Source organism: Amblyomma mixtum, chromosome 3 (assembly GCF_055824585.1).
Source record: "Amblyomma mixtum isolate Tamu chromosome 3, ASM5582458v1, whole genome shotgun sequence".
Classification (NCBI taxonomy): domain Eukaryota; kingdom Metazoa; phylum Arthropoda; class Arachnida; order Ixodida; family Ixodidae; genus Amblyomma; species Amblyomma mixtum.
The window spans coordinates 22,944,420-22,972,158 of NC_143014.1; the positions used below are offsets into that span (position 1 = coordinate 22,944,420).

The 27,739-nt window shown below is 48.4% G+C and overlaps 1 protein-coding gene across 3 annotated transcripts; it reads left to right on the forward strand.

Annotated features, from left to right (window-relative positions):
* Positions 1–214: 214 nt before the first annotated feature.
* LOC149349426 (coiled-coil domain-containing protein 125-like) lies at positions 215–26,601 on the forward strand. 3 transcript variants are annotated; one of them, XM_089578361.1, is made up of 7 exons: positions 370–452; positions 7,595–7,682; positions 12,700–12,788; positions 12,847–13,174; positions 25,889–25,998; positions 26,054–26,359; positions 26,418–26,601. In XM_089578361.1, exons 2-7 carry the CDS (start codon positions 7,634–7,636, stop codon positions 26,511–26,513), a joined length of 978 nt encoding a protein of 325 aa, XP_089434487.1. In that variant the 5' UTR covers positions 370–452; positions 7,595–7,633; the 3' UTR covers positions 26,514–26,601. The 3 variants fall into 3 exon arrangements, with proteins under 3 accessions (XP_089434485.1, XP_089434486.1, XP_089434487.1); XM_089578359.1 differs by lacking the exon at positions 7,595–7,682 and having other exon boundaries at positions 215–452; XM_089578360.1 differs by lacking the exon at positions 7,595–7,682 and having other exon boundaries at positions 215–452; positions 12,739–12,788.
* Positions 26,602–27,739: the final 1,138 nt, after the last annotated feature.

Genomic DNA, 27,739 nt, shown 5'->3' on the forward strand with positions numbered 1-27,739 from the left:
CTCCAAACGTCTGCCCCCCATGCTTTGACACCGCGCAACCTTAGACGAGAGCAGATTTCGAACGGGCGATTGCAGATGCCGCAGGATGGCAGAAACGTGCGCGCGAGCAAACCGGCAGCGCTTTTAGCGTCCTCTCGTGCCACCCTGAGCTTTCATCGCTGAGGCGACCCGCGCTCCGCCGGCACACGACACTCTTCGGGCACCGCTTCCCAGCAGACGACGAACCGTCCCCAGCGGCGCGCGCGTGAGAAGAGCGTCGCCAGCGTCGCGATGCGCACGCCAGGCGCGCGCGTATCAACCGCGCCAGCTGCCGGCGCCACGCGTCGTCGGCGGCGCAGCTGCTTCCGGCGCTATGGAGGACGCGTTCGAGGGAGATCTGGGCCTGGCCGAGCGGCGAGCTTCTGCGTCGCTCGGGGACCTGACCAAGCTGCCCGAATGGAGCCCACCCTCCGGTGAGAGCCGCTCTGTGCGCCCACGGTTGTACTTGGACCCGCTCCTGCACCCTGTCCAGGCGGCGACCTCGGCTGCTTTGCTCGCGCGCCGCGCGTTTCCGGGCAGCCTCCCTGTGGCACCCGCAATCGCCCGTTCCGAATCTCCTCTCCTTAAAGGTTTCACAAAGCTCTTCTTTTGTCCTGCCGCGGACACCGACTGCACCGACTGCATGCACCGACTGCAACGGGATGAGCAGGCACCGTTTTGGCGCTTCTGTACTCATCATGTTTCAAGCCAGATTCTTCGTGCAGTTAGACACGCTGGTGGTGTATGTTCGCAAGCGCTCCAGTGACATTCACCTTGTCGGTGTCAACAGCAACGTAACGCAGAAGGCGCTTCGGTACTATTCATGTCAATTCTCCCGATGGTCTCCGCCGCGGGCAAAACAAGTCCAGCTTTTTTGGACAACACTGAATTGTGAGGCAAGTATGGAACATTGTAAGGTGTTTAAAGTTTGCCCTGCGCTAGCACCGAGTAAGAATGGCATAGAAAACCAAGGGGGTGCGTTTTTAAAAATGGATAGCAGAAAACTACCAGCGTCTCGAGGGGGATCTGCGGATATATTGATTTCATACTGAATTCTTAACGATATGCGAAAAACATTGCGTTCATAAACAACTACCTGTTAGAAAAGTGTTGTCTATAAAAGAAATTTCGGGGACATTTAAGCTCCCACTTAATGGGGCTCTGAAACACCTTTCGAGGAGAGCACAACTCGCTCAATCACTGCATTGGGCTGTCATGAACACCTGAGCGAAATAATGCTCTCCTGTAGTACACGCAGCAGAGAACCCAAAATCACGCGCGAAAGTTGGCGAGCTCTTTCCGGTGACTTTTTCATGGTCGCACCCTCCTCCGTAGCTCGCACCAGCGTATACAAGTTGAGAGGTGGCCATTGGTTAGATTATTTCAGACGTGAGGCAGCCGCCATGTCGGGGGTCAGGAAGCTCCGCCCCCGGAGGCGGGGCCGGCGGAGGAGCGCCTACCTTCCACCGTGCAAAAAGTTGAGGGAAAGGCGCGAAGACGATGAAATTCATATTTTGTCTACAGATAACTCAGCTTCTACAAGGCGCATTAGGAAAATTCTTGCTGGAAAATATTCCTGACACGGCGTGCTTAACATCCCAGGCATACCACAACTTTATTAGAGCCCCTTTAAGGGCACGACGCGTTCCTTCAGTGGCTGTGGGGTCCACTTAGCATATCACTCCGCAGACACAAACATTGTTCTTTATTTCGTTTTTATTTATCGCAAGACACAGCAGGCCTCCCCTTAACCAAGTCGAAGGAACGTCCTTCAGTGGGCGAGGCGCAGCGCGCCCGGCTCACGTGTCCAAGAGGAAGCGGTTCGAGTCCCGGCTCGACCATTTCCCCTTTCAGCGCAGTCGCCGCCATGGTGGCTCAATGGTTATGGTGCCCGCGGCTGCTGACCCGAAATACGCGGGTTCGATGCAATCGACGGAGGCGAAATGCTAGAGGTCCGCGTTCTGTGCTATGTCAGTGCACTTAAAGAACCCTAGGTGGTCGAAGTTATCCGGTGCCCTCCGCTATACGGCGTCCCTCATAGCCCGAGTCGCTTTGGGACGTTCAACTCCCATATTCAAGTATTCCATTATAGCTTGCGCAAAGTTCGGACATCGCGAAGGAAGGAGGCATAGTCAAATGGAGGCCAAGCAGGAAAAGTTCTTGTATTATCAAGTCGGCATTTCTGGGCGGGCACACGTGCCAACATCAAATGTGCGCTGTGCTGTGCGTGCAATATGGCTATTGTCTAGACAAAAAAAAATGTCCTGCCTTCTCTTTTCCCTTCTCATTTTTCTCCCCCCCTGGAAAGGTATTCCTGCCTGTGCATGGGAATTTGGAGCAGGTGCCGTGAACGCGAGGTAAATCAGTAAAAGCTGGATGTCAAAATAGGGAGAGAATTAAGTTTAGTGTAAACCGAAAGAATATACGAGAAGCAAAATTTTTTTTACAAAATAAATTTCTATCTTTCTCTCCGAGGACTGTGGCATCAATGCGCTGTGCCAATGGTGGGCTGGTTCAGCTTTGCGCGCCTCGGCTGGTCAAGCCACTGCGCGTTGCAAAATACATGCCGGTTGCAAATGAACAAAGGCTTATGCGCTGCGTTCATTGCTGTGCTCACCTAGAACCACCTAAACCTCATGTACTATATTAAACAGCGGGCGCCCCAACGCCGCTTTACGTTCGGTCGACATGGTGGCGCCCGTCGAAACGGGGCCTCTCGCTTCGCCATCGATTCGTCGTTGCAGCTACGCTGTGTACTACGTTCATGGCAAACTAAAGGCGGACGAGGCTTTCGCTTTGTCTGAGCTTGCCTGAACCACAAAATTTTAGCGACTAAACACGCCAAATTTTCAGATTGTTTACAGAGCTGCTAGGCTTAGTGAGTGCGCGTCGTTTGACGTCAGAAAGCGCGGGAAGTTCATACTACTGATCGCCACAGACAGATTTGCAATTTTGGTCTAAAAACGAGTGACAAAAATTTGGCAGTGGCTTAGCTCTCGTTAAGCCTGGATATACAAGCGAAAACCTGCAGTTACGCTTGGTTTGACGTCATGGCTGTCGCAATTGGCGCACAATGCACTGGGAGCACCACGATAACGGTGGGTGGTGGTGGTGAAAACATTTATTAATCATAGAGAGAGGTGTTGGGGGTCGTGATCTGAAGGGTCACGCCCTTACAACCACTAGGTGGGATGCCTAGTCAGGCACACCATTGGCGTTTGCCGCAGCCCGGGCGCGCTGCGTTAAGGCCCTTTGGGCCTCGAGGGTGCAGCAACCGGACAGGGTCGCCTCCCAGTCCTCTCGGGTGGGGTTCGGGATAGGGGGTAGGGATGGGTTCTGCTGGCAGGCCCACACCATGTGGTAGGTGTCAGACACCTCCCCACAGTGTGAGCACCGCCCGTCGAATTTAGGATCGAAATGCTTTAGAATTGCCGGGCACAACATCGTGTTAGTGAGCAGGCGCAGGAGCACCCGCTCGTTGACCTTCCCCAGCCCTTTGCATGGGGTATTTCCTTAATCGCATATTTCCTTAAAAGAGTAAATCGGATTGAAATGGAAGTCCTGGTCGGCGTCGGGTCCCGTGGGAAATGCCCGGAGAGAGAGCGCGCGGGCGGCGGCGTCGGCTGCCTCATTTCCGTGGACGCCTTGGTGACCTGGAGCCCAAACGATAGATCGGTGCGCGGGATCCGAGTCTCGGCTACAATTTTGGTAAATACGATAAGCTAGGGGAGTAATCCACCCTTGCGTGACGTTTCGACAAGCCCCTCGTGAGTCGGTGATTATGTATTTGGAGGAGGTGTCAGAGGCTGCCAAAGCGATGGCAACCTCTTCTGCGTGAATTGCTGACTGGGCCTTGAAAGTAAGGGCGTCTACTGTATTACCCTCGTGGACGACCGCGGCCGTGTACCATCCCCTGGAGTCCTGGCCGGACGCGTCCACGTAGAAGACTCCTGGTTTGCTCCGAAAATGGCGGTCCAAGGCTTCCGCCCGCGCCAGGCGCCTGCCATTATGATCCTCTTTGGACATATTGCTGGGGAGAGGCCGCACGTGGAGGGCGCGTCTCCAGTGTACGGGAAGGCGGCATCTCTCCTCTGTGAATTGAGTGTGCTGGATGTGTAGTCGGGCTAAAAGGCGGCGACCCGACCCTGTCTTTGTGATACGAGTGTATTGGTTGTTGAGGTGGGCCTCCCGAAGCTCCCTAAAAGTGTTCACCATCCCCAGTGCCATAAGGCGGCTGGTAGAGGTAGAAACTGGGAGGTCCAGCGCTCGTTTCATGATTTTGCGGAGGATGACCTCGAGGGAATCCTCCTCCTGTTTCCGCAGGTGGAGGTAGGGAGTCGAATGCAAGATTCGACTGGTCACGAATGCCCTCGAGGGAATCCTCCTCCTGTTTCCGCAGGTGGAGGTAGGGAGTCGAATGCAAGATTCGACTGGTCACGAATGCGTTCGCCAGCCGCAAGGCGTCTTTGCATCGTAGCCCACCGCGCTTGTTGGAAACCCGGCGGACCATGCGGCCCACCTGGTCCCCCACCTGCCGGAGCTTGGCGAGTGTTGTGTCGCAGCGTCGCTGGTTGTGTATGAAGAGTCCAAGGACTCTGATTTCCTTGGATTCGCGAATGGGACCGCTTTGCAACGGTGGAGGCGGCGTTCGGCCGTCCACACACTGCCAGTACGGGGGCGGAGGAGGAGACGCGCGTGTAGTGAATACGGTGCTGAAGGTTGCTTTAGAGACATGTACTGTGGTGTCCATTCCTTTCGGGTGTGCACCAAGATATAAGAGACAGACATTTCCTTTCCTTAAAGCCAATTTTCATTTCATTTCATTTTCCTTAAGGCCCTTACGGCGCGGTTCGGGTGTCCACCGAGAGATTAGAGAGACAGGCGTCGTTTCCTTTCCTTAAAACCAATTTTTCTTTTCATTTTCCTAGCCTTAAGGCGCGGTTCGGGTGTCCACCGAGATATGAGAGTTTCCTGGCGCACTGTTTGTCTTTTATTTATTTATTTTTATTTGTGCCGCATGTGACGTCACTCGGTTTCGAGCATGCGCAGCTGTGGCAAATCTTGGCTCCGACGGCTCACGCGAAGCGCGGCTGTGGTGCGGGTAGTGAAGCTTTTCGCTTCAAAAGATTGGCAATCTGGTAACACACTTTTCTTATTTCTGCTGCAATTTTTATTCGCGCGGACGCAACCCAGGCAGCACAAACCGTTGGCCCAATATTGGGAGTCTGTTGGCTATGTGTGGCCCTATACAGGACCAATGTTGCCTTCATTGTCCCCATATTGGCACTGCCACAATGTGCCATTTCCAACATTGGCCCTACTTGTCCGATGTTTTCCCCATATTGGCAATGCCGCTTAGTTACACCTCCAACGATGGCCCTACTTGTCCGATGTTTTCCCCATATTGGCAATGCCACTTAGTTACACCTCCAACGATGGCCCTAAATTCCTGCTGTCGTCCCCATATTGGCAGTGCCGCCTCATTACACCCGCTATGATGGCCCTACTTGTCCGCTGTTTTCCCTGTATTGGCAGTGCCGCTCCACGACACACCAAATGATGTCCCTGTGATTATATGTGGTTATTTCTCTCAATCCGTTTTTTTTTAATATTCGGACTTGTTTATTTATTTATTTTTTATGACCAACAACAGCGCTAGCGTCGAACTCTGACGCGAAATTACAATAAAAAGCGCGATGTAATTGATTGCGCGAAAGTGAGCAGAGGTCAGATTCATTCACGAAGGTATACGAATTTTGAAAAGCGGCGTCTTTTGTAATTATGGTATGCAAAAAAAAAGAAAGAGAGAAAGAGGTGCCACAATCAAGAAAATGAAATTTCGATCCGAGGAATGGTATAATAACGCACTAATTAACGTACTGCCTCGCATATCTCTCGCATACCTCGCATACCACAGCCCCCGATTATAGGTTGCCGGTTCAAATTCGTGTCTCAAGATATAGGCTCAACTTAACTAATAAGTTTATGCTGCACGAAACGCTGAATCGTATTACACAATCCAGAATACAATGCCTCACCCACAGGATGCTCACCCTAGAAAAAAACAAATAAATCGCTTTTTCCACTAGGTCACAAATTATTGCGTGGCGCATTTTGAGAGAAGAAACGATGTGAGTAAAACGGGATTTTGGTTTTATCGCAAATAAACAGTTGACGTGAACAACTTGCTGCGCATTTACTGCGTGAAGAAGCAGCAGACGAGAAAGAAAATGTAGATGTATGTAAAATTAAAAAAATAATAATAAGCGAACAAACGGCTCTGCTTCCTGAAGCCGCGAAGCTAAGGTGGCTAGGTTTTTTTAATGTCGCAAATTGTTTTGTTATTCTGCTGTGATTTTTGGGTATTCTATAACGACGGCTCTAGCATACGTTGTTGCTTTAAATTATCACGTTTATCAAATTAAAGATCGGAACTTTTTCCCGGTCGCATTTCCACTATTTTTTTTTGCCTTTTCTTTGCGCGTATCCTTAATACCAATGAGCCATAACAGGTGCATTGCTGATTAGCGCGCCGCGTCATTTCGAGCTAGCGCAGACACGCACGGGTGGGCCGCATGACGGCTTAGACCGACCTGGCTACACTGGTGTGTATAAAATGTAGAGTATTCGTCGCTCTAGAAGCGAATCATTGGATTATATTGATGAATGGTGTTGCTTGGACGTATGTCATCCTACTTAGTCCGCCACAAGTATCATATATAAAACACTCAAAGAACACGCATTGTTCCCGCTAATTTTATTTATTGTTTTATATTTCCGGTATTTTCATAGTAACACGTTTATCTCAGCTTCAACCAAAGAGGCACACGACCGCAGAGATTACGCTAATGTTTGGAGCCGTTTTGACGAAATTCATGCCCAAGCTCCACGTTTCCACTTCCAACATCTCCGCATTGTCGTTTCCTTGCCGCTTTTCACGTGCTCAACGCCTATGGCGCACACTCCGGACATTCCGGAATTCTTTCACTCATTTCACCCCCCCCCCCCCTCTCCACCCCCTTTTTGAAGTCCCATACAGCCGCCTTTTGCCGGGCCGAGCCTCTTTGTTGGAAGAGCGCTGGCCCTCACCATGCTAGGAGTTTTTTTTTTCTTTGTGATTTTAGGTACACTGACCTTCTCTAACCTGTTTTCCCCTCGCGCCCAACTAAGCGCAACGCCGCTCATCCACCCTCCCTAGATTTTCTTCTACCCCTTTTCCAGCTGCCGTTTCTCTTGCTGCAGCAAATTCTCCGAAAAATATAAGAAACCTGTCCCATCGTCGTCTCCTCCTTTCCCGAACACTCGCCCAACGAGTATCGCCTGTAGCTAGCAAGGCGGCGAAAAGCCACACAACCAGCGTGCCGACGAAGCATGCGCGCTCAAGCTGACGCCGTTCGTTCTCGAGAATCCGCACCCGATACGATTTGACAATTATGACGGATTTCAGTAGCCTGGCCTGCAAGATTCTATTTGTGAGTACCACCATACTTTTATATTGAAATGTGTTCGGAAATGAATATGGTTCTTGGCGTAATTGCCGCTTTGAATCAGCGCCGACCTTTTTTTTCTCCGGCAGGAAACGAGAAAGCGACAAAGCACTGGCGCCAACTTCTGAATGGCAACTTTCACAGCGAAATGTCTAGCGCAAAGGCATGCACAGAATGGTGAGAACTTTATTTTTCAGCTTTGAAAAAATGGATTTACCGAACGTTGACTATCTCTTCAATCACCGTGGCGGAGTGTCGTGTGGCCCGACTCATGTTGCGTTCATTACGACATTGGTCGTCTATCGTTTGTGCAAGATGAGTACCAGAAGCGCTTATTCTTTCACTGCAGCAGTTTTCTGGCCGCGTGTAATATTCCCGTGCCGGGTGCCCTTGTCTTGGCCAGTCGCAGGCGTACGAGAAAAGCGGAATTCCTGCTCCCAGCGAACTTTATCCATGTTGTCTCTGAATTAATCACCCATGGACTAACGGAAGAGTGATTTCGTGTGGTTTTCAAGTAAGATTTCCGTCTGCCCCGTTACATGCATGCCAAGCGGCATCGATAATCTGCTTACTTTAAAAAAAGTGTATTCGGTCTCCTGCGTTCAGCGCATTTCGCAAAACTGTGCAAGCCGTCTTTGCATGGAATATTATATGTCATAGCGAAAAAAAAATTGCTCACAGCTGTTCAATAGGGAGGAGCTGCTACCACCTGTGCCATACTTTGCTGGAACAAAAAGGCAAACAACCAGCTCGCAATAGACATATAATTTTGATAGGAAATATAAAGATAGATTGATTTGTATTAAACACTATATTTATCTCTTTTTGTGACTTTTAATATGCATTTAAGGGTGTGACACGGCAAATTGGGATTAGAAATTAGCAATACGGTGGGAAAAAATTGTTAAATTCAATTTAACATTTTGCTATTAGTGTGGGGATTTATATTAAGAGTCATTTAGAAATTATACTTTCAACATATGTTGCGAGTACCTTCTCGCACACTGCGCGCCACTAAGATCAATGTGTTATTTTATTTCTTGTCTTTTTTATGCGATGGTTGTACTTACACTCATGATCACATCATGCACCTCTTTGCAGCTGCGATGTACAGCCATGTCATCGTGCAAGAGCTTGGCGAGGAATTTGTTTCAAGGCACTGCAAAAGTTCTCTTACAAGAGGAGTGCAACGATTAGTGCCGATATGACTCATCGATTCAGCGGCTCCGGCACAATGCATTTCACGATGTACTGGCACCGTAGATGCAATAAATTTTGTTCTTTGAATCCGTTCTTTCTTTTTTGTATGTCTGCTGACTGCTCATATGTAAAATGTTACACATACAAGCTCCGGCTGGTGGAAAACAAGCGGTATATGTCTGCATTGTTGCTGGCCAGCAAGAGGTGTGGTACAAAACTAGGTGGGACCCCCGATCGCGTACAATTTCCCACTGGCCTTGCAATTGATATGCCACCTATAAAAGTTAGATCAAGGGTGGAAAAGTGGGCACAAGTCGGAGCAAACCTGGGGCTATTATTGATACTGGCGGAATGTGGGCATACTATTGGCGCGAATTTCGGGCCATTATTGACAGATCGATTGAATGTGGGCATACTATTGGCGTGAGATTGGCTGAATATGGGCATAGTATTGGCACGAATGTCGGGCCATAATTAATAGATTGGCTGAACATGGGCATAGTCTTGGCACGAACGTTGGCCATTTGTGGATAGACTGGCTGAATGTTGGGTCAATGCTGGCAGCTAGACTGGCTGAGTATAGGCACAATCTTGGTATGAATGAAGGGCCATTGTTGGAAAAAGTCTCGGATTGCTCAAATGCCAGTGTAGGACCAATATTCATGCCAATTTCCGCCACTCTTTTGCCACTGTTGGACCAATCAATTTGTGCAATTTGTGCCGAAAATAATTACATTTGTGAGAGTTACCACTGCTGGTTCCGCACGAGATGGCGCTGCACGTGCCAAACAATAAAAACAATGGCAAAAACATTTCTTGTTTGTAGCGTTTGTTTAAATTATTTTATGCGAATTTATTGCCGCAGAAAAGTAACCAGAAATACGAAACAAAAATATTTTCACTTGTTTATTTTTATTTTTTACCATTTCTCGAGATTCTTGGCCGCTATGGTGCTGCAATCAACGAACCCAAGCATAACGTCACTGCATAGAGGAAGCCCCAAAAGTCAGCGGTGTACACGGCCGTATCCTTGCGGCGCGCTATTTTTTGAGGGCCCCCTATTCTAAAACTCATGATTCCGGTCTTGCTTGTTAGTTGTCTAATACACCTCTAGGGGACTGCGTTGTCTGTTGCACAGGTTCTTGAGCACTTCTAACTGAAATAATACGTGCTTCACAGCCCTAATATTCAAATAAATATTGTTCATAACACGCACACTATATCGAGAGCAAAAATAGCCGAAGTAAACGTTCGGTCAAGCAGGTCTTTAAGCGCGGAACAGTACCACGTGACCCGACGTCACTGGCTCCGCCTATAGTTCGCGGACGGCGCAGGCTTCGCAAGCCAAAAACAGGCGCGCGGGTTGCACAATGCCGCCTGGACAGCGATCTGCTGCACTTTCAGATGTACTATCGCGCTCAATATGAGTTGCAACGCGCGGTCATCGACCGGGGCTCGTTCCGTGGTGTGTGCCTCCTCCAAACAGTCGCTCGGAATTCTGGGAGAAACTGCTTTTCCAGGAAACAACAGCACCCCCGCTCAGGAAAAAGTTACTCCCAGAATTCCGAGCGACTGTTTGGAGGAGGCACACACCACGGAACGAGCCCCGGTCGATGACCGCGCGTTGCAACTCATATTGAGCGCGATAGTACAACTCTTCTGAGTGCGCCATCATACCCAAGCGAGCTTCCTGAATAACCTCAATGATTGGCATTTCCGCTTATTTTCTTGTTTATTCGGACTGAGGCGCTTTTGTGCGATTAAATCGGTGTGGCTGGCGCGGTTCCGTCGCCAGCTTATTTCCTCTGTGCTGGTGCGGACTCAGTGGAAACCTCAGCTGTCATGCAGGCATTGCGGAATCAGGGTGTGGAAGAGTGCTATGTGAAAATATTGGAAGATATTTATAACGATTGCACAGCTACTATAGTTCTCCATAAAGTCAGCAATAAAATTCCAATACGGGAAGGTGTCAGGCAGGGAGACACGATCTCGCCAATGCTCTTCACTGCCTGCTTACAGGAGGTATTCCGGGGACTGGAATGGGAAGAGTTGGGGATAAGAGTTAATGGAGAATACCTGAGTAATTTGCGATTCGCTGATGACATTGCCTTGCTAAGCCACTCAGGACAAGAACTGCAAAGCATGATCAATCAACTGGACAGGCAGAGCAGAACGGTGGGGCTAAGAATTAACATGCAGAAAACCAAAGTAATGTTCAACAGCCTAGCAAGGGAACAGCAGTTCGCAATTGGTAGCGAGGTGCTGGAACTAGTAAGAGAATATGTCTACTTGGGGCAGGTAGTGACCGCAGATCCGGATCATGAGAGGGAAGTAACTAGAAGAATAAGAATGGGGTGGAGCGCATATGGCAGGTTCTCTCAGATCATGAATGGTAGCTTACCAATATCCCTGAAGAGAAAAGTATACAACAGTTGTATCCTACTGATACTATGGTAGCTTACCAATATCCCTGAAGAGAAAAGTATACAACAGCTGTATCCTACCGGTACTCACGCATGAAGCAGAAACGTGGAGGCTGGGTTCAGCTTAAAGGGGCCCAGAAACACAATCTTAGTTGACTGTTTTGCCTGTTGATCGCGTACAGTGAGTTACAATGGTGCTATTAGCGTCGGTAATACCGCGTATATTCCGTTTTTTAATATTTTAATGTCCTCTCAAAACCAAATTCATGGCACTGATGGTGTCGCCACACAGTGGCGGGTTTTAGCAGCGGATATGACATCACCTGGCGCGAGCTTGATGATTGGACAAACAGTAAATATAGTGCAAATTGTGTGAATAAATAGATACACATTTTTTCACCTATCTGCATTTTATATTAGATCAACAAAAACAACTTGTTTGTCTTAGATAAAAGCCCTGCAAAGCAAGTAAAATAAAAATACACCACCAGGGGCTCTGGTATCGAAACGACGCTGCCAGTCTCAGCAAGAACGAGTTACAGAGAGCAGGCAACCATGGAGTGCAAACTTCCGCGACGTGCTCTGGCAGGCTGTTTTGATTGGTTGCGCCAGGTGCCGTCATTGGGAGAGCGAAATAGGAGCGGGAAGCCCCGCCAAAATCGAGTTGAGGGCAGCGTTTTGTTTGCTTGTATTTTGAAATTTCTTCATTGAATAACTCCCGTTCATGTGCATCGATTCCTTTAATTCTTTTTAAGTCAGCATCTGTGTGACATAAAGAATCCACCTGAAGTATAGCCGGTATCCCCCCAAGCAGTGTTTCGCAGCCCCTTTAAGTTAAGAACAACGCAGCGAGCTATGGAAAGGAAAATGAGAGGTGTAACGTTAAGAGATCGGAAGAGGGCGGAGTGGGTGAGGGAACAAACGCGGGTTTATGACATCTTAGTTGAAATCAGGAGGAAGAAATGGGCTTGGGCAGGGCATGTAATGCGAAGGCAAGATAACCGAGAAAGCAAACGTAGCAGCTAGGGGACGGCAGAAAGTTAGGTGGGCGGATGAGATTAAGAAGTTTGCGGGGATACAGTGGCGGCAACTGACAAAGGACAGGGTTAGTTGGAGAGAGATAGGAGAGGCCTTTTCCCTGCAGTGGGTGTAGTCAGGCTGATGATGATGATGGTGCGGTTATGGGGTACGGCGCTTGCCTCGCTCTTGGGAGGGAAGTGCGAGGAGGACAGTGGAAAGCATCGAGTGGGCGACGGCGCAGGAGGGAGAGGCCTACCACAACTGGTATTGCAGTCCGTCCGCTCTTGCCGGCCGTCCGCCATGTGCATGCGAGCCCCCTGCAGACGAGGCGGAGCCAGTGACGTCGGGTGACGTGGTGCTCTGTCCGCGGTCGGAACCGGTGATTTCGTCCGTCGTGTGGATCGGCCTTATGACACCGAGGCGGTTCAATTGTTAGACAAAAAATAGCGAAAGTTGTCTGCTAAAGTAACCCCACAGAGAATAATGCATTTTACAAGGCTTTAGGACATCCGAACTCTTGAGTTGCCGGATGGTGTTGCTTATTTTTGCAGAAAAGATGTGTGCTTCAAGCGCGGCGTACCTGTGCGCAGAGGAGACCCCCCCGCGCTGCCTGGACGCCACTGGCCAGTCGGGCGACGAGGTATGTCTCGAAAGTATGCCCGAGGCATCCAGTTGGAGAAGGCCACTGTCGGGTGCAGGTGGTGAGCTCGCTGCAGAGTGAGCTGGACATCTGCCGGCGGCTCCTCAACGCCAAGTACCTGGCGGCGCACATCCTGCTCAAGCAGCTGGTGCGCGTCAGCGAGGAGAAGGAGGAGGGCACGCGCCGCAGCCACCGCCAGTGCGCCGAGCTGCTCAAGGAGCTCAACAGCCTGCAGTACGAGCTGCAGTGCATGGAGGAGCACCTGCGCCGCAGCCAGCAGACGTGGCTGGACAAGCTCAACAGCCTCATGGAGGAGAACGGCGACCAGCAGCGCAAGCTGCGCGAGCAGGCCGAGGCTCTCCGAAGGCTCACCTACACGGCGCAGGGTGAGGCCCCAGTTCGGGACGCGACTAATGTGTCTGGAGATGTGCTCGCTGTGGCGTGTTTCGAGTCTGGCCCGCGGCCGTGTGCTGGGTAATCCACACACAGATCCCTTTATCACTCAAACGGGTGTCAATTGCACCGTTACTACTGCTAAGAGGTGTTTAAAAGTGTTTTGCGGCGTGTTGAAATGTGCATACTTGAATTCTATTACGTTTTTGAGTGCTGCCGTAAAGCTTACTCACGCTGACTCCCGCCATTTTGAGAGCTCCTCAAGAGCACGGAAGCGATGCGGCTTTGCCCACATGCACTAGATAACAGCGCGGATTCTAAAAGTAGCCGTGAAGAACATTCTTTACGAACCCACACCTCCTTCCAGGCTGCAGCACCTGCGATTCCGTTGTCCAGTATATCAGGCAAATTCTCATATCCGGGTCTCAGTTGACTGTCAGTCGTTAGATCACGGTCTGATGGACACGCGAGCCAGCTATTGGGCCGCCGCGGTGGCTCAGTGATTACGGTGCTCGGCTGCAGACTCGAAAGACGCGGTTTCGACCCTGGCCGCGGCGATCTCAATTCGCGAAATTCTAGAGGCCCGTGTACTGTGCGATGTCAGTGCACGTTAAAGAACCCCAGGTGGTCGAAATTTCCGGAGCCCTTCACTACGGCGTCCCTCATAGCCTGTGTCGCTTTGGGACGTTAACCCTATAAACCAAATCCAACATGGGCCAAAAAATCCAGAGAGAATGTTTACTGCATTCGCATCAGTGCAAAAGCGCGGATTTGTGCTACGTATAAGACGACGAGGAGCGGGCACTGCCACGGGGCGGAGCAGGTGGAGGTTAATAAAGACGACACTCTGCAACGCACAATGCCAGAGTGTGGTGCGAAAACGAGGCGTGTTCGGCTGACTGGACTTTTTAGCCTGTGGAAGAGGCGCAGATGAGTGAACATGCAGAATTACCTCGTTCATGCATGTGTGTACGTAAAGCATTTGGTAGCTCAGCAGGATCGATTTCCATGTAATAAAGCAAAAAAAAAAAATTGCGGCGACAGCCTAGTAGTCTCGCGCAGCGGCCTTTGAAGCTGATGTGTTCGCGCCGCCTAGGGTTCGACTCCCAGTCGTGGGTATTGATGCGATTTCTTTTTGCTAGGCCCTCCCAAGTAGTATTTCCATACTAATATGACTCCCCTAAGCACAGCAGAGGATGTAATGTTTTCTTTCCCTGGGATGTCACTTCGTGTACCTATTTCTGCGATATCACGCGTTAAAGGGACCGAACACTAAATTCTAAGCACGCAGTTTTTTTCGGCACAGCGGAAAGCTTGTGTGCTCGATTCCGCAACGGTTCTGTTTGAAATGCAAGAAGATTTTTACCGAGAATTTTTCAGTCAGTGCATGCGCCTGTTTTTATGCATCCCGATGCTATAGAAACAAACCATGATAAGCGAGCGCGATGACGATGGCACGTCGGCAAAAGTGACGTACCAGAAAGTGATTTAAATTGGGCTGAATGGCGGACGCCAGTGAGAGAGTTGCGAGCGTAGCTGATCGGGTTATGCATGACATCTAGGAAGACAACACAGCGCAACTTGGGACAATGACAAAGAAAAGACGGGATGTCAGCGCGGTGATTTCCCGTCTTTTCTCTAGTTGCGTTGTCTTCCTAGCTGGACAATGTTGTTTCTATTACTCGCCCATCCTGATATCTGTCTTCCTAGCTGTCAATGAGAGAGAAGGTGGAGCTGATACGTGGCAACCCTGCACCCCGCGAGCTGCTGCGAGCAGGGTACGTGTGAGCCAGCAATGCGATAGGACACGCTATCTTACAGCACAGTTATTTCTTGCTAAGTCAAGGACGAGTAAAGTTTCAACTGGGATCCCGAAAACTGCGGTAGAGGATAGAATTATATGAATGTCTTCCATGGGCAAAGTTTTAAGTTGCATCCCAAAAACTGCTGTAGAGAAGATAATTGTATGAAAGTCTTACGCGTATTTTCTACTTTTTAAATATATTTCGTAATGTTCAGCATACTGATTGGGGGCCGACTGTGAACGATATTTACAATTAAACGCGCTTGGAGTTTCTGTATTAAACTTCTGCTTTCGAGCGTGGCTTCGGACTGCTTAACGGAATTAAGGGATTATGGCACATAAAGCAAGGAGCCGCATATAGCCACTCGCGCTCTCAAGCACCGCGACGTCACCTTCGTGCCTGGTATGCTAGGCAAAAGCTCTGAGAGGACCGGGCATGTGAGTAAACGTGCCAAAAGATACATCTCCTCATTTCACGACAGCCTTTACCTTCCATAACGAAAGCTTCATGAATTGTGTACTGCAAAGTGCGTGAATAAAATCTCCCAAATTCTGAACTTTTTCTAAAGTCGGATGGCATTAAGCGAATCAACCTTGCTACCGTTTACTTCTCACTGCATTCGGCTTTCTTGTAGCTATTGCCTGAATCTACTTGACGGGGTACACTACTTGTAAAATGCGTTTTGGTAGTACGTATTGCAGCTCTAATGCATGCGGTAGTAACGTTGACATTGCTTCGTGCATTTATGCTTCCACCTAGCTGCTACTCATTCATTCCGGCAAACTGCTGTTCCGATAGTTCGTGATGATGCTTTGAGCGTTGCTGTGGACGAATAATCCCATTATTAGCTCGTCCTGCTCTAGAAAATACACGGCACAATCGTCCTCGGCGAAAGAAACAGGTTTTTAAAAAATCATCACGTCCACGGCAGTTTAAGAAACCTTCGACATTTACTACAGCTGAGCATTCAAAATAAACCAAGCAGAACAGTTGCTGTGGACATCGGCGCCATTTGGCCGCCGCGGTGGCTCAGCGGTTATGGTGCTCGGCTGCTGACCCAAAAGACGCGGGTTCGATCCCGGCCGCGGCGGCTAGAATTTCTTTGGAGGAGAAATTCTAGAGGCCCGTGTACTGTGCGATGTCAGTGCACGTTAAAGAACCCCAGGTGGTCGAAATTTCCGGAGCCCTCCACTACGGCGTCTCTCATATCCTTAGTCGCTTTGGGACGTTAAACCCCATAAACCAAACCAAACCATCGGCGCCATTTCCTTTGGGTATTGTGTTCGTCCTCTTGGGGCCAAAGCAAATTTCCGACGTGTATTTGCAATCGGCTACAGGGGACATGCATAATCCTGTCTGTTCGACGGACGAAATGCACTCCAAGCACGTCACAATCTCGTTACGCACCTCCAAATAATAATTTAGAAGAAACAAAGCACCCAGGTGAAGTTACAGTAGGTACGCGACGCTGCATGCCGCCAGAAATGCTCTAAGCACGACGATTTTGCCGTTGTTTACAGCATGTTTACAGCAGTCGAGAGCTACAATGCATGCCGCCACCTTCCAAAGAACTAAGTTGCCAGGTTCAAACTCTGTTCTTTGCCCAGATATAGCAAGTATCTAAACAGCTAGCAACACATAAACCGTTGGATCAGGGCGGCATTCTTGCGTTGCCCATTGACCTGCATGTGCTCAGTGCGCTCCCTCCATAGTCAGTGTATTAAGGGAGGGCACAAGGCACAAGGAGGGCTCAGGGCGCTGACGGCTGAAGTCAGCTCGGTGAGGACGCAGCACATAGTGGCCGGTACTAGGCGGATTGACGAGAGCAGGAGTCCTTTCCTTTGGGTACTGTTGGGTACAGGCAGTTCGTAAGTCGTAATGCAGTGTTTGCAAGAATAAAAAAAATAAAAATTTCAGGCCCGAAATTTAATTATTCCTCTTGCAGGTGGGGCTCGGGTTAGGTTAGCATTTGTAGTAGACAGAAATGATTTGAACACGTGTTTGCACGAGGTCTTTTGAGCCTGTCCTGTGGGGTTTAAAATCGGGGAGATAAATACGTTCTCCCCGTTTAACCGCGGCTGACACAGTTCAAAACCGTGATCGCGTACGCCACCGAGCGCACGCCGACCACGGCGGGCCTTGCTCAAGGGAACGAAGGAACGGCACACTGGCTGACACAAACAAGGCATTTATTGCTGCAACAACAATAACGCCAGCTAGCAACGAAATACGCTGAGGAATCGAGGATGTCCGACTCACCAGCACGGTTACGAGCGAACGTTCGCCCACGCTGGGGCAGAGGGAAACTCCGAGGCCGGACGGGACGGGTTGGCGGGAGCATGTTCCCACCACGAGGTCGCCCGCCGACGAAGAGCAGAGCGCCGCGCGACACGTCCGCGCGTTTCCTAGGTGCCGAGCTGAAGAGAGCCGTCTCTTCCCCGCTCGCGCGCATCAAACACGCCATCCGTGGCGCTCGTGTCGCTGCGACGCTAGCGACCTCCCCTGTTAAAGTAACACAACTAAGGAGGGTGCATTGCGGGGAAGCGAACCACAGGAGACGAGCAAAGCGCATCCCCACAGTCCATATTCTCATTTTTTTCTGGTAGCAATAATAAAGCAGTACTAAGGTGGTAAAGAAAGAGCAGGTTAGATAGGGATTGTGTGGTGTTGGTGAATATGGAGGAAACGAGGTTTGTTGAGGAGGCTTCGGAAGGCGCTGGCTTCATGTGCAAGTGTTGCGTACGAAGTGCGAGACTGAACAGAGTTGCTGTAGTTGCTGTAACGTTAGCGTCACGTGTTGATGTCCTGGACGGCAGCTCGAGGGAAGCAGGTTTTCCCGGGGAGGAAAAAAAAACGTGGTGCTACAAGGAACGAAAAGCGAATATTGCAGGGCGTAATGGTAGCGGCAGGAATGATGTTCTCAGCGGTCGCGCAGCAGAACGTTTGGCGCAGAGAATTGAGGATGTGCGGGCAATAGCACCGCAAGTGCAGAGCGTGGTGCTCACAGTACCGGAGGTGCGAGGACGGAACAGACAGGTCGAGAGGGACGTGGTAGTTGTTAATCGGGAGACAAGGGAGTCAAGCATGGACAAAGGCTTCGAAGTAGCAGAAGTAAACAAGGAGCTGCGAGCAGCAGGCTTTGGCAGCAGTATTGGACGGGATGGCATCCATTTTAGTGGAAGGATGGGCACAGAGGGCGGCTGGCGGGCCGCGCAGTATCTTTTCTAGGGGGTCCACGGGAACTCTTGGCGTCGGAGTAGGTGGCAAAGAAGAAGAAAATGTAATAACGGAGGCCAATGTCAACAAAATGGCCACAGGAAGGATCCACACAGTCTATCCAGAAGGCAGACGACAAAAATTCTGATTGAGACGTTGTTTCCTGTACCGATGTATCGGAAGACTTACCTATCCTTTCTAGACAACAGATGTGGGTTCAAGAGGCCGCACAGACTCTTTTTTAAACTTCACATGTCAACCTTACCTGTCAAAACGTGGCTTCGTGAAAAAGGGACTTTTGTGCCATGGTCTGTGAACTGTCGCTTGTATCAGCAGCCAGAAACTATTGGTCCTTGTTTTGTGTTTTGTCGTGATGCCGTGTTTTTTTTGGACATTCTTCAACGGAGTGTCAAAAAGGACATTGAGATGACGCCCTATAGACCTTATGCAAAAATGCTGCCATCTACCGGAAGAAAACCGAAACGAGCAAGCGACGCCATGTTGGGGGCTTGTGGTCATGGAGTCAACGTGGTTGCTTGGTGCGGGCCGTGTGCGATCGCTTTATTTTAACTTTTTATTTTATTTTATTATTTATTTTATTTTATTATTAATTTTATTTTATTACTTTAACAGCTTTTGGTGGCTTTCGTGTTTTATTTGGCTTGGACGATGCAAACACCGATGGTACGGCCGTGTCAGCATCCTGCGCCCACTAGCTATGTTCCTCAGGAAGTCATTTTCTGTGAAATGCTTTGAGCAGATGCGGGAAGTCGCAGTGCTGACGGGGGATCCCTCTTTATGGCGATTAGCCATGCTTTGCGCATCTTCGGCTCATCTGGGATGCAGTGGAAATACATCTGCAAAAGAAAGACGCGCAGTAAAATAGGCTGCACACCAGGAAATAATTTTTTCTGCATTTTGCTCAATGCACGCTTTGCTCAACATCTTGTTTACATCGGAACTAAGAAGAGATTTTGTAGTTGTGGTCTTCTGAAAACTGCTGCTTAATGCACAGTTGCAAGATAACTTCCTCTACTATGCTACAGTGAGGTTAGTTACCTGAAATAAGTCAGAACAACAATTAGTCAAGCATTAGGGACGTTATGAGCTGTTTTCAAATTTACATAAAGCCTAAAATGCGTGGTGATAGCATAGCCACCTGATCAACCCGTTGCGGTGGCTCAGTGTCTAAGGCGTTGTGCTGCTGAGCCGAAGGACGTGGGTTCGATCCCGGCTGCAGCGGCCGCTTTTCTGATGGGGGCGAAAAACGAAAACGTCAGTGTATCGAGGTTTCGGCGCACGTTACAGATCCCCGGTAGTCAACATTGATCCGATGCCCTCAACTACAGTGCGCCTCATAGTCGAGGTGTTGCTTCGGCGCGTTAAAATAAAAAGAAACGACCTGAACATCTGTGTTGCTCGCATTTCTGCGCCCCACGATTCGTATTCGGCAAAGCGATGGCCCGACCATGACTGCCAACGCTGCACTGTGGGTCTCACCATCGCTTGGAAAATACGATCTTCACAAAATACGCGACGATCGAAGAGCCGACTACGAACGGTAAATGATCGATTTACGCTGCCTACTGAGTACGCAAGTCACTGACACGGGCTACGCGAAGGTCCGTTGCGGATCTGTTCGCCTGTGACATATCGCAAATTTAAGATTGCATAAGACTTGCATAAAAGCAAACCAAAGATTCAGGATAAAAAAAAAACGGGCACATGAAACCGAGCGGCAGACGCAAAACTAATCCCGCGTGAGAAACTACCAGCTGACCGACGCAGTGCGCCTTATACTAGCAGGCAGGAGCGCTCCTCGGCAAATACAAGATAAGCAAACAGCCCACTTATTAGCCTTTTTATTTCTGCAAATGTTATTTGCGTTGTGACTTCGTCTACGATCTAATTATTAACTCTTGAAAAGCACTCGACACCCGCAAGAGGCTTCCCGCTGCCTCGCATCGTGCTCCAGGCGAGAAATTAAAAAAAAGTTCACGAAGCTAGCACTCTTACCTCGTTCCCTTGGTTATCCTTGAGTCCTCCTCGTGTACAGCAATCTACAGAGCAATATTTCGGCATCTTGGACGACGATAAATGCCAGCGTGCGCGTCGCTATTCCCATACTGTCATATACTGCGGTACATGCTGCGGTATCCAGAAGCCCCCAACATGGCGGAAACGCGCGCGGTTAACGCAAGGGGGCGCCAGTTTTTGCATAAGGTCTATACTATAAGTTTTTTTTTTTTCGACAGTGGAAGTGTCTAAGGTTCCATGTGATCTTTTAGTGCTCACAGGGCTTTTTTTTTAGCCCCTGGAAGAGCCGCGTGACAGATCGCCACGCAGAGCCGCCACGTTCATCGATGCCTCTGTTCGGAGAGCAGTGTGCTATGGTGCGGGGGGTGTACGCTGCGCAGGACCGACCTCCTGCCTGGCTGCCTTTGCTCGATGCATGCGTGTGTATCACGCCATTTCCATGTGCTGACAAAGTGAGAGCTGGATGCTGGTGGGACTGCGCATGACGGGTTGCGTGGTGCGACCCGGTTAAGTCGGCCTTGAAGCCTGTCGGGGCGGGTGTACTTCCATGCAACGAAAAAAAGATAGTTCTGGCGGAGTGGAAGCGTCCTTGTCTTGCACGCTGAAGGCCAGGGTTCGATTCCCCACAATCAGTTCAGTTAATGTCCAGTCAGTATGACGAGATACTGGCACACATCCGTCGTCAGGACAAAGAAATAGGCGAGCTGAAGAAACGTGTTGACAAAATCGAAAACAGCGAAACAACAAGTGATAAAGCTGATATCATGAAGGAAGTTGATCAGCTAGAATGGCAGACCAGGAAACTTAACCTTGAGTTTCATGGCATCCCCGTAACTGACAGAGAAAACCTGCTGTCAAAGGTAAATGAAGTAGCAAGAAAGATTAAGGTCCCGGAATTAACCGATAACGACATTGCTGCCATCCACAGGCTACCCGCGGCAAAGGGTAAGGTGCCAGGGATCATCGTCCGTTTTGTTAGGCAGTCGGTAAAGGAAGCAATTCTAAACCAAAGAAAGGAACTGAACACTCCAAATGAGCCACGCCACATCCTTGAGAACCTAACGAAAAGAAACAGAACATTGCTGTCCAACGTGAAAAGCTGGGCACTGATACATGGCTTCAAGTATGCGTGGCATCGAAATGGGAACGTCTACGTTCGTCAGACAGACGGTCAAAACGCTATCATCATTCGCCATCAAAGTGATTTAGATAAGCTTGCTTAGGTCCCTCGATCCCCGATTTTAACCATGGCTCCAAAGTTCACCATGGCTGACGCAAATTACGTTTTGCCATCAGATGTTTTGACGTTATCTGCCAAGGAATACTCTAATTTTCTTAAGTTTTTTCATCTCAATGTGCAATCCGCGAAAAATAAAGTCGCTGAACTTGAAACATTGTTCGCCGAATTCCAGTCCCAATTTGACTTTGTGATGTTAACGGAAACTTGGTATGTTGACAATTCAAACACCTTGAATTTGAATTTGTACAGTAATTTTCATCTGAACAGAACTGTCGGTCGAGGCGGTGGAGTTTCAATAATGGTAAAAAGGGAACTTTCGTGTGAACTTTTGTCGGCCTATTCATGCATCCATCCAGATTATGAAATTCTGTCATTAAGATACGACAAAACCATTGTTTCTGTTGTTTACCGCCCCCCATCTGGAGACCTTCGCAATTTCTTTGCCTTGTTGGAATCTTTTCTGGCCTTCGTTGGTGATAACATGTACGGTGTTGTACTTGGCGGTGACTTTAATATCAACATGCTAGCTGATACAGCAGCTAAGCGAGAAATGGAACAACTCATTCAGTCCTTCGGATGCACAAATGTTATCAGCTCTCCTACCCGCGTTACCACCACGTCTGTGACGCTTCTTGACTTATTCATAACAAATAGATACACATCATCATGCAAAGCCGGTGTAATATGCACAGATATTAGTGACCATAATGCCATATACTTCTGCGTTGAGAACAACAACGCACGTCCCAAGAGCGCACCTGTTTTTTACCAAGAAATAACACCTAAAACTTTAGAACTTTTTAGACACGTAATAAACAGCTTCGACTGGAGGAATGTCCTCCGAGAAACAGAACCGGATTCTGCATATAACTTATTCTTGAGTAATTTTGTGAGATTATATAATTCTACGTTCCCTCAGAAGCATCTAAGGCAGTCAAAAAAGATCCGTAAGCCATGGATAACACCTTGTTTGCTCACCAGAATCCTAGCAAAAGATAGGATGTACAAGAAGTTCCTAAAAACACGTGATCCCAATTTCTTTAAAGCATACAAAACTGTGCGTAACAAATTAAATAAAGACATCAGAGCTGCTAGAGATGAATATTGTCGCAATTCCTTCTCTAATCCAACATCAAGGACCGACATAACTTGGAAAAAGCTAAACATGTTACTAAAGCCTAGCAATCCAACTCAAGTTAAAACACTTATTCACCAAAATGAAGAATGGTCTGGCAAGAAGTTAGCAGATGGATTTAATGACTTTTTTGTGGAACTGAAAAGAAATGAATATGATGAAATGGCTTTGAATTACATAAAGTGCACCGTGGATCACACCTGTTTCTTAAGTCCTGTTACAGAGGCTGAGGTAGTGTCAGTATTTCTGGCATTAAATAACAGCGGAAGTAGCGATGCTGACGGTATTAAGATTAAACCTGTGAAACATGTCCTCGACATAATTGCACCCTATATCACACATATATTTAACCTTTGTCTAGTCAATGGCGTGTTTCCACAGAAGATGCAGACTGCGAAGGTAACAGTTGTATACAAAAAGGGAGATAAAAATGACTTTGCAAACTATAGGCCATTGTCAATATTGCCTGTTTTCTCCAAAGGGTTTGAAAAAATAATTTTGTCCCGGATGAATAACTTCTGTAATAAGCATAATATAATGACACCTTCACAATTTGGATTTCGGAAAAATCTGTCAACGGAACTCGCTTTGTTAGAACAAAAAGAATTCATTTTAAACTCTTTCGATGACAAATGCTTAGCTTTAGGAATATATGTAGATTTTTCGAAGGCCTTTGATCATCTTAACCACATGTTACTGCTTAAAAAGCTTCAGGTATATGGTTTCCGTGGACAATCCTTGTTACTTTTGAGCAGTTATCTAAGACATCGACAGCAGTATGTAGAATTAAACGGTCACCGATCAGATGTCAAAGCTATCTTATCTGGTGTGCCCCAAGGCAGCATCTTGGGCCCATTCCTTTTTAATATATATGTGAATGACATAACACAAATAGACAAAGAAACAAAAATTGTAATATATGCAGACGACACCACCTTGCTTTTTTCCGGGTCATGCGCCTCATCTATGATTGCAAAAGCAAACACAACGCTTACTCAACTTGAAAAGTGGACAAGATTTAATGCCCTCAAGATTAATACCTCAAAAACTAAAGCTATTATTTTCCGCCCCAAGAACAAGAACATCCAAAATAATGATGGTATATTTCTTGATAATTTTAAAATAGATGTTGTTAGCTCTTTCAAAATACTAGGTGTATTTTTCAATGAGAAAATGACTTGGGACGAGCACATAAATTACATAGCATCTAAACTATCCCGTGTCATAGGAACAATTTACGCTCACAAAAACATTCTCCCTGTAAATGTGAAAATGCTTTTGTATAAGTCATTGTTCTGCTCGCATCTTAATTACTGTCACTTGGTATGGGGAAATACATCTTTCACAAACCTCCGAAAATTACTTACCCAACAAAAAAGAATTCTTAGAATAGTATATAATGTAGCATATGACCACCCATCCAAACCACTTTTCGAGAAAGGGGACATAATGCCAATTAATGATTTATATGCATACTACTTACTCTTTAAATACAAAACCGAAAATAAAAACAATACTCCTTTCATTGCCACACTGGCTTCATTATGCAAAAAACACGCATCGTACAAAACAAGAAACAACGAAATATGGCACATTTATGCATACAGAACAGGGTATGGCAAACAGATGCTTAGGTATAGTCTACCGCACTATCTCAACCTCTGCCATAGTCACAACATGACTGTTGAGCACTCGAAAAAAAAAGAGTTGCAAAACTTTGTTTCAAGTATATGTAACCGGGTGTAACTTTGAATTGTAATTTCTGTAATTTTGTATAATTTTTGTGGTTGTTATTTTGTAACTTCTAAATTGTAATTCCTGTAATTGTGTTTAAATTTATGTTATTACAATTTTGCAATTTGTAATTTTTGTGTAATTTTGCCTTTACGTTTGATTTTTACGCGTTACAAAGTGTTACAGTTGTGTCAGAAAATAGGTTCTGTTCATGCTTCCTTTATTTCGTTAGTATTACTGCCACGTTTTTCTTTTTTTCTTTTTTTTTTCTTTCTTTTTTTAAGTTTTGCCGGTATGCTGTTATGTTGTCTGCATATTTTCCCTGTACAAGTTATATCTATTTTTGGGGAGGCGAGAGCTCGTCAAGCTACACCCCTAGCTTTTTCTCTCTGCCTCCCTCATCCTTGTGATGAAAAATAAAGGCATTATTATTATTATTATTATTTTCTTATTTTTATTAATTGAGGCCGCTTCAAGGTTTTATCTGCGCTGCAACATGACATTCAAGGCTTGTACACGAGAAGTGATATCCACACCAGTTCTTAGAATTTCGAAAACGCGGTTACCTTCGGCGCTGTGGCCCAACAAGTTTTGACTGCATCGCGCCAAAATGCATGCCCTTTCGAGGAGCTTGCAGGAAAAGCAACCTCTCCAGTGCTGCTAACTCGTCAAAATAGCCAAAATTTGTAGGAGCAATGCCGCTGTGGCTCAGTAGTTATGAGGCTCGGCTGCTGGCCCGAAACACGCGGGTTCGATCCCAGCCCCGGCGGCCGAATTTTGATGGAGGCGAAATTCTAGAGGCCCGTGTACTGTTCGATGTCAGTGCACATTAAAGAACCCCAGGTGGTCGAAATTTCCGGAGCCCTCCACTACGGCGTCTAGCCTGAGTCGCTTTGAGACGTTAAACTCCCATAAACCAAACCAAAAGTTGTTGGGCCACAGTCTCGAGGGTAACTCCGTTTTCGAAATTCTGAAAACTGATATGGATATCAATTACGGTAGGCTAAACGCCTCTGGGTAATTAAGGAGCCTAACAGTAATAGTTAAAAGTTAACTATTTAATATTAGTTAAACAGCCTGCTAGTTAGCACATCTTAGCGGTGTTCTGATGGTATACGTTATTGACCGTGACATGCCGAAAAAGCGCTCTTCTCACTCAAGAAGCCTATTTTTAAAAATTTTGTAAAGTCTTTAGTGAAATATCTTTGTATTCCGGGCATGGAAACGCCTGTATATACGTCTTTGTATTTCGGACGTGATTTGACTGCACTACGTGGAGAAAGCAAGATTTTTATTGTTGGTTCTAAAGCCAGCTTCGCCGCATTGTTACATTGGTGGTAGGAAAGTGCTCCTGGCCGCCGCCAGGTGGCGCGAGCGGACAATGTCGCGGAACCCTGGGCGTGGACGCAGAAAGGCTTCTGTCATCTGAAGGCAGCAGCTTGGAAAGCATAGCCAGAGTCCTTCATCAACTAGGTTCTCAAAAAAAAAAAAAACGCTGCGCGAGCGATGGCTGCTCTTTTAAAAGCGCTTTCTGCTGCAGTGCTGCGGCGCGAGCGCGACGAGCTGCTCGCCCTGACTGACGTCAAGGAGCGCGACGTCTACCTGCAGTCGAGCGCCGAGAAGCTGGACAGCGAGAGCTCGTCAATCGAGGTGAGCGCGGCGGTGTACCGTGTCCCACCAGCCGCTGAAGCGCACCCCTCACCAGGTGGCGGTGTTGGCGGCCTGTTCGTGCCGGGGCCCGAGCCAGGAGCCGTGTCGGTGTGCGCACGCCGCGGCCCACAAGCAGCGCCAGTTGGCCGAGCTGACGCAGCGTGCCAAGCGGGCCGAGGCCCAGGCACAGGACAACGCCAAAACGGTTGACATCTACCGCGAGGCCTTCGAGGTGCAGCTGGCCAAGAACCGGGCGCTCACGCGCAGCCTTGTCGAGCTGCAGTCGCGGAGGGGCATTCAGCTGACGCGCATGCCCTACCCCGCAGACGCACGGCGCCTCATCGACGACCTCCTCGAGAATGTGAGTGCGAGAGCGCCGTAGCCGCGCGAGGCCCTCACCGCGTCCCTGCTGCCCGCAGCTCTGCGACAAGAACGAGGCCCTGGTCCACCAGCAGGTCATGGTCAAACTGCTCGCCCTGCAGCTGGGAGGGCGCGGTGCGGACGCCACCACGTGACCCCAGTGTGGGGGTGCACAGAGGAGGACTACTTGGTATTTCCACTTGCGAAACTGTGTGTCAGAGTAAAAGATGGTTGATGTCTGCAGCTCTCTGTATTTTTCATTCGAAATAGAATTTTTATCACGTGAACCGCTTCCGTTAGCTGCCGCACAGGAGTCCGAAAAAAGACGGGAAGGTTACGTACGTGTAACCTACAGCGAAAGCACGGCCGGCAACACCAACTGGAGCAGATCAGTAGCACGTTTCGCTCTAAAACGCGGCTGCCGACCGACCTAGCATTGCGTGCGGGTGGAGTGGACCAGAAAGCACTGTGCACGACGAGATACGCCAGCCTGATTCACAGAGTTGTTCTGCGCCTTTCAATCCTTGCGTCCCGGCACAGTCGCTTGCACGAAGCATTTGAAATTAAAAAAAGAGTATCATTTCCAGTCTGGCCTTGTTCGCACTTTAGACCACGGTGCTAGAAGTGGTCTAGACCCTCCGCCGGATTTGGCGAAGGCGCATAACTGGCTCACTTGGCCGGTGAACACCTCAACCACGCCTTGAGAAAAAATACGGAGGGCACTAAAGACTGCTTACATGCTATGAAGGCGAAAGCATGAAACGCGAGTTATCCTCGAACTTGACTAAGATACGTATGCTATGTGCAACGAGAAATGATGAACGGTTGTCTCACAATTTTGATACGAATGTCGGGGAAGGCATACAATTCGAGGTACATCGTCAGTTTATATGTAGTCGGTTGGAATCCCTGTCGAAAGCTAGCCTCAAACCTTGCTAGCAGATTTATGCTATATGCAAAGAGAAACCGTACGACATCACCCGGAACGCTGTACGACGGCGGTTGCGTCACAATCGGCCCTTTAGAAAAGTCGGTCTGGCAACACTGCTTGGATTACCATCATCACTCTTATCGTTGGTCGGTCATTGCTTAATTGGCACGCCGAACAGAGCAAATGCCTTCCGCCCTTTCTATAGCGTTGTTGCGCAGCATTTGGAGCACCGATAGCCGAGGAGCGTTTACAGTGGACGCGGCACTTGAGAGTTCCAAATGGCTTCAGTCATATGCCTTGCCTTACCTTTACCGCCTTGCCGCGAGCTCAACCGAACGCTCTTCGAAGCGCGGCCACAAGCTGTTGACCGAATCCTGTACACGGATACGTCATCGGCTTGCACTGCAACGTCAACGTCGACGTATGATGTAGATTTGTTTTATTTCTAAG

Coding starts and splice junctions, on each gene's coding strand:
- LOC149349426 (XM_089578359.1), top strand. CDS start 353: ATGGAGGACGCGTTCGAGGGAGATCTGGGCCTGGCCGAGCGGCGAGCT. Junction 453..12,699: donor CGAATGGAGCCCACCCTCCG/GTGAGAGCCGCT, acceptor TTATTTTTGCAG/AAAAGATGTGTGCTTCAAGC. Junction 26,360..26,417: donor TCGACGACCTCCTCGAGAAT/GTGAGTGCGAGA, acceptor TGCTGCCCGCAG/CTCTGCGACAAGAACGAGGC.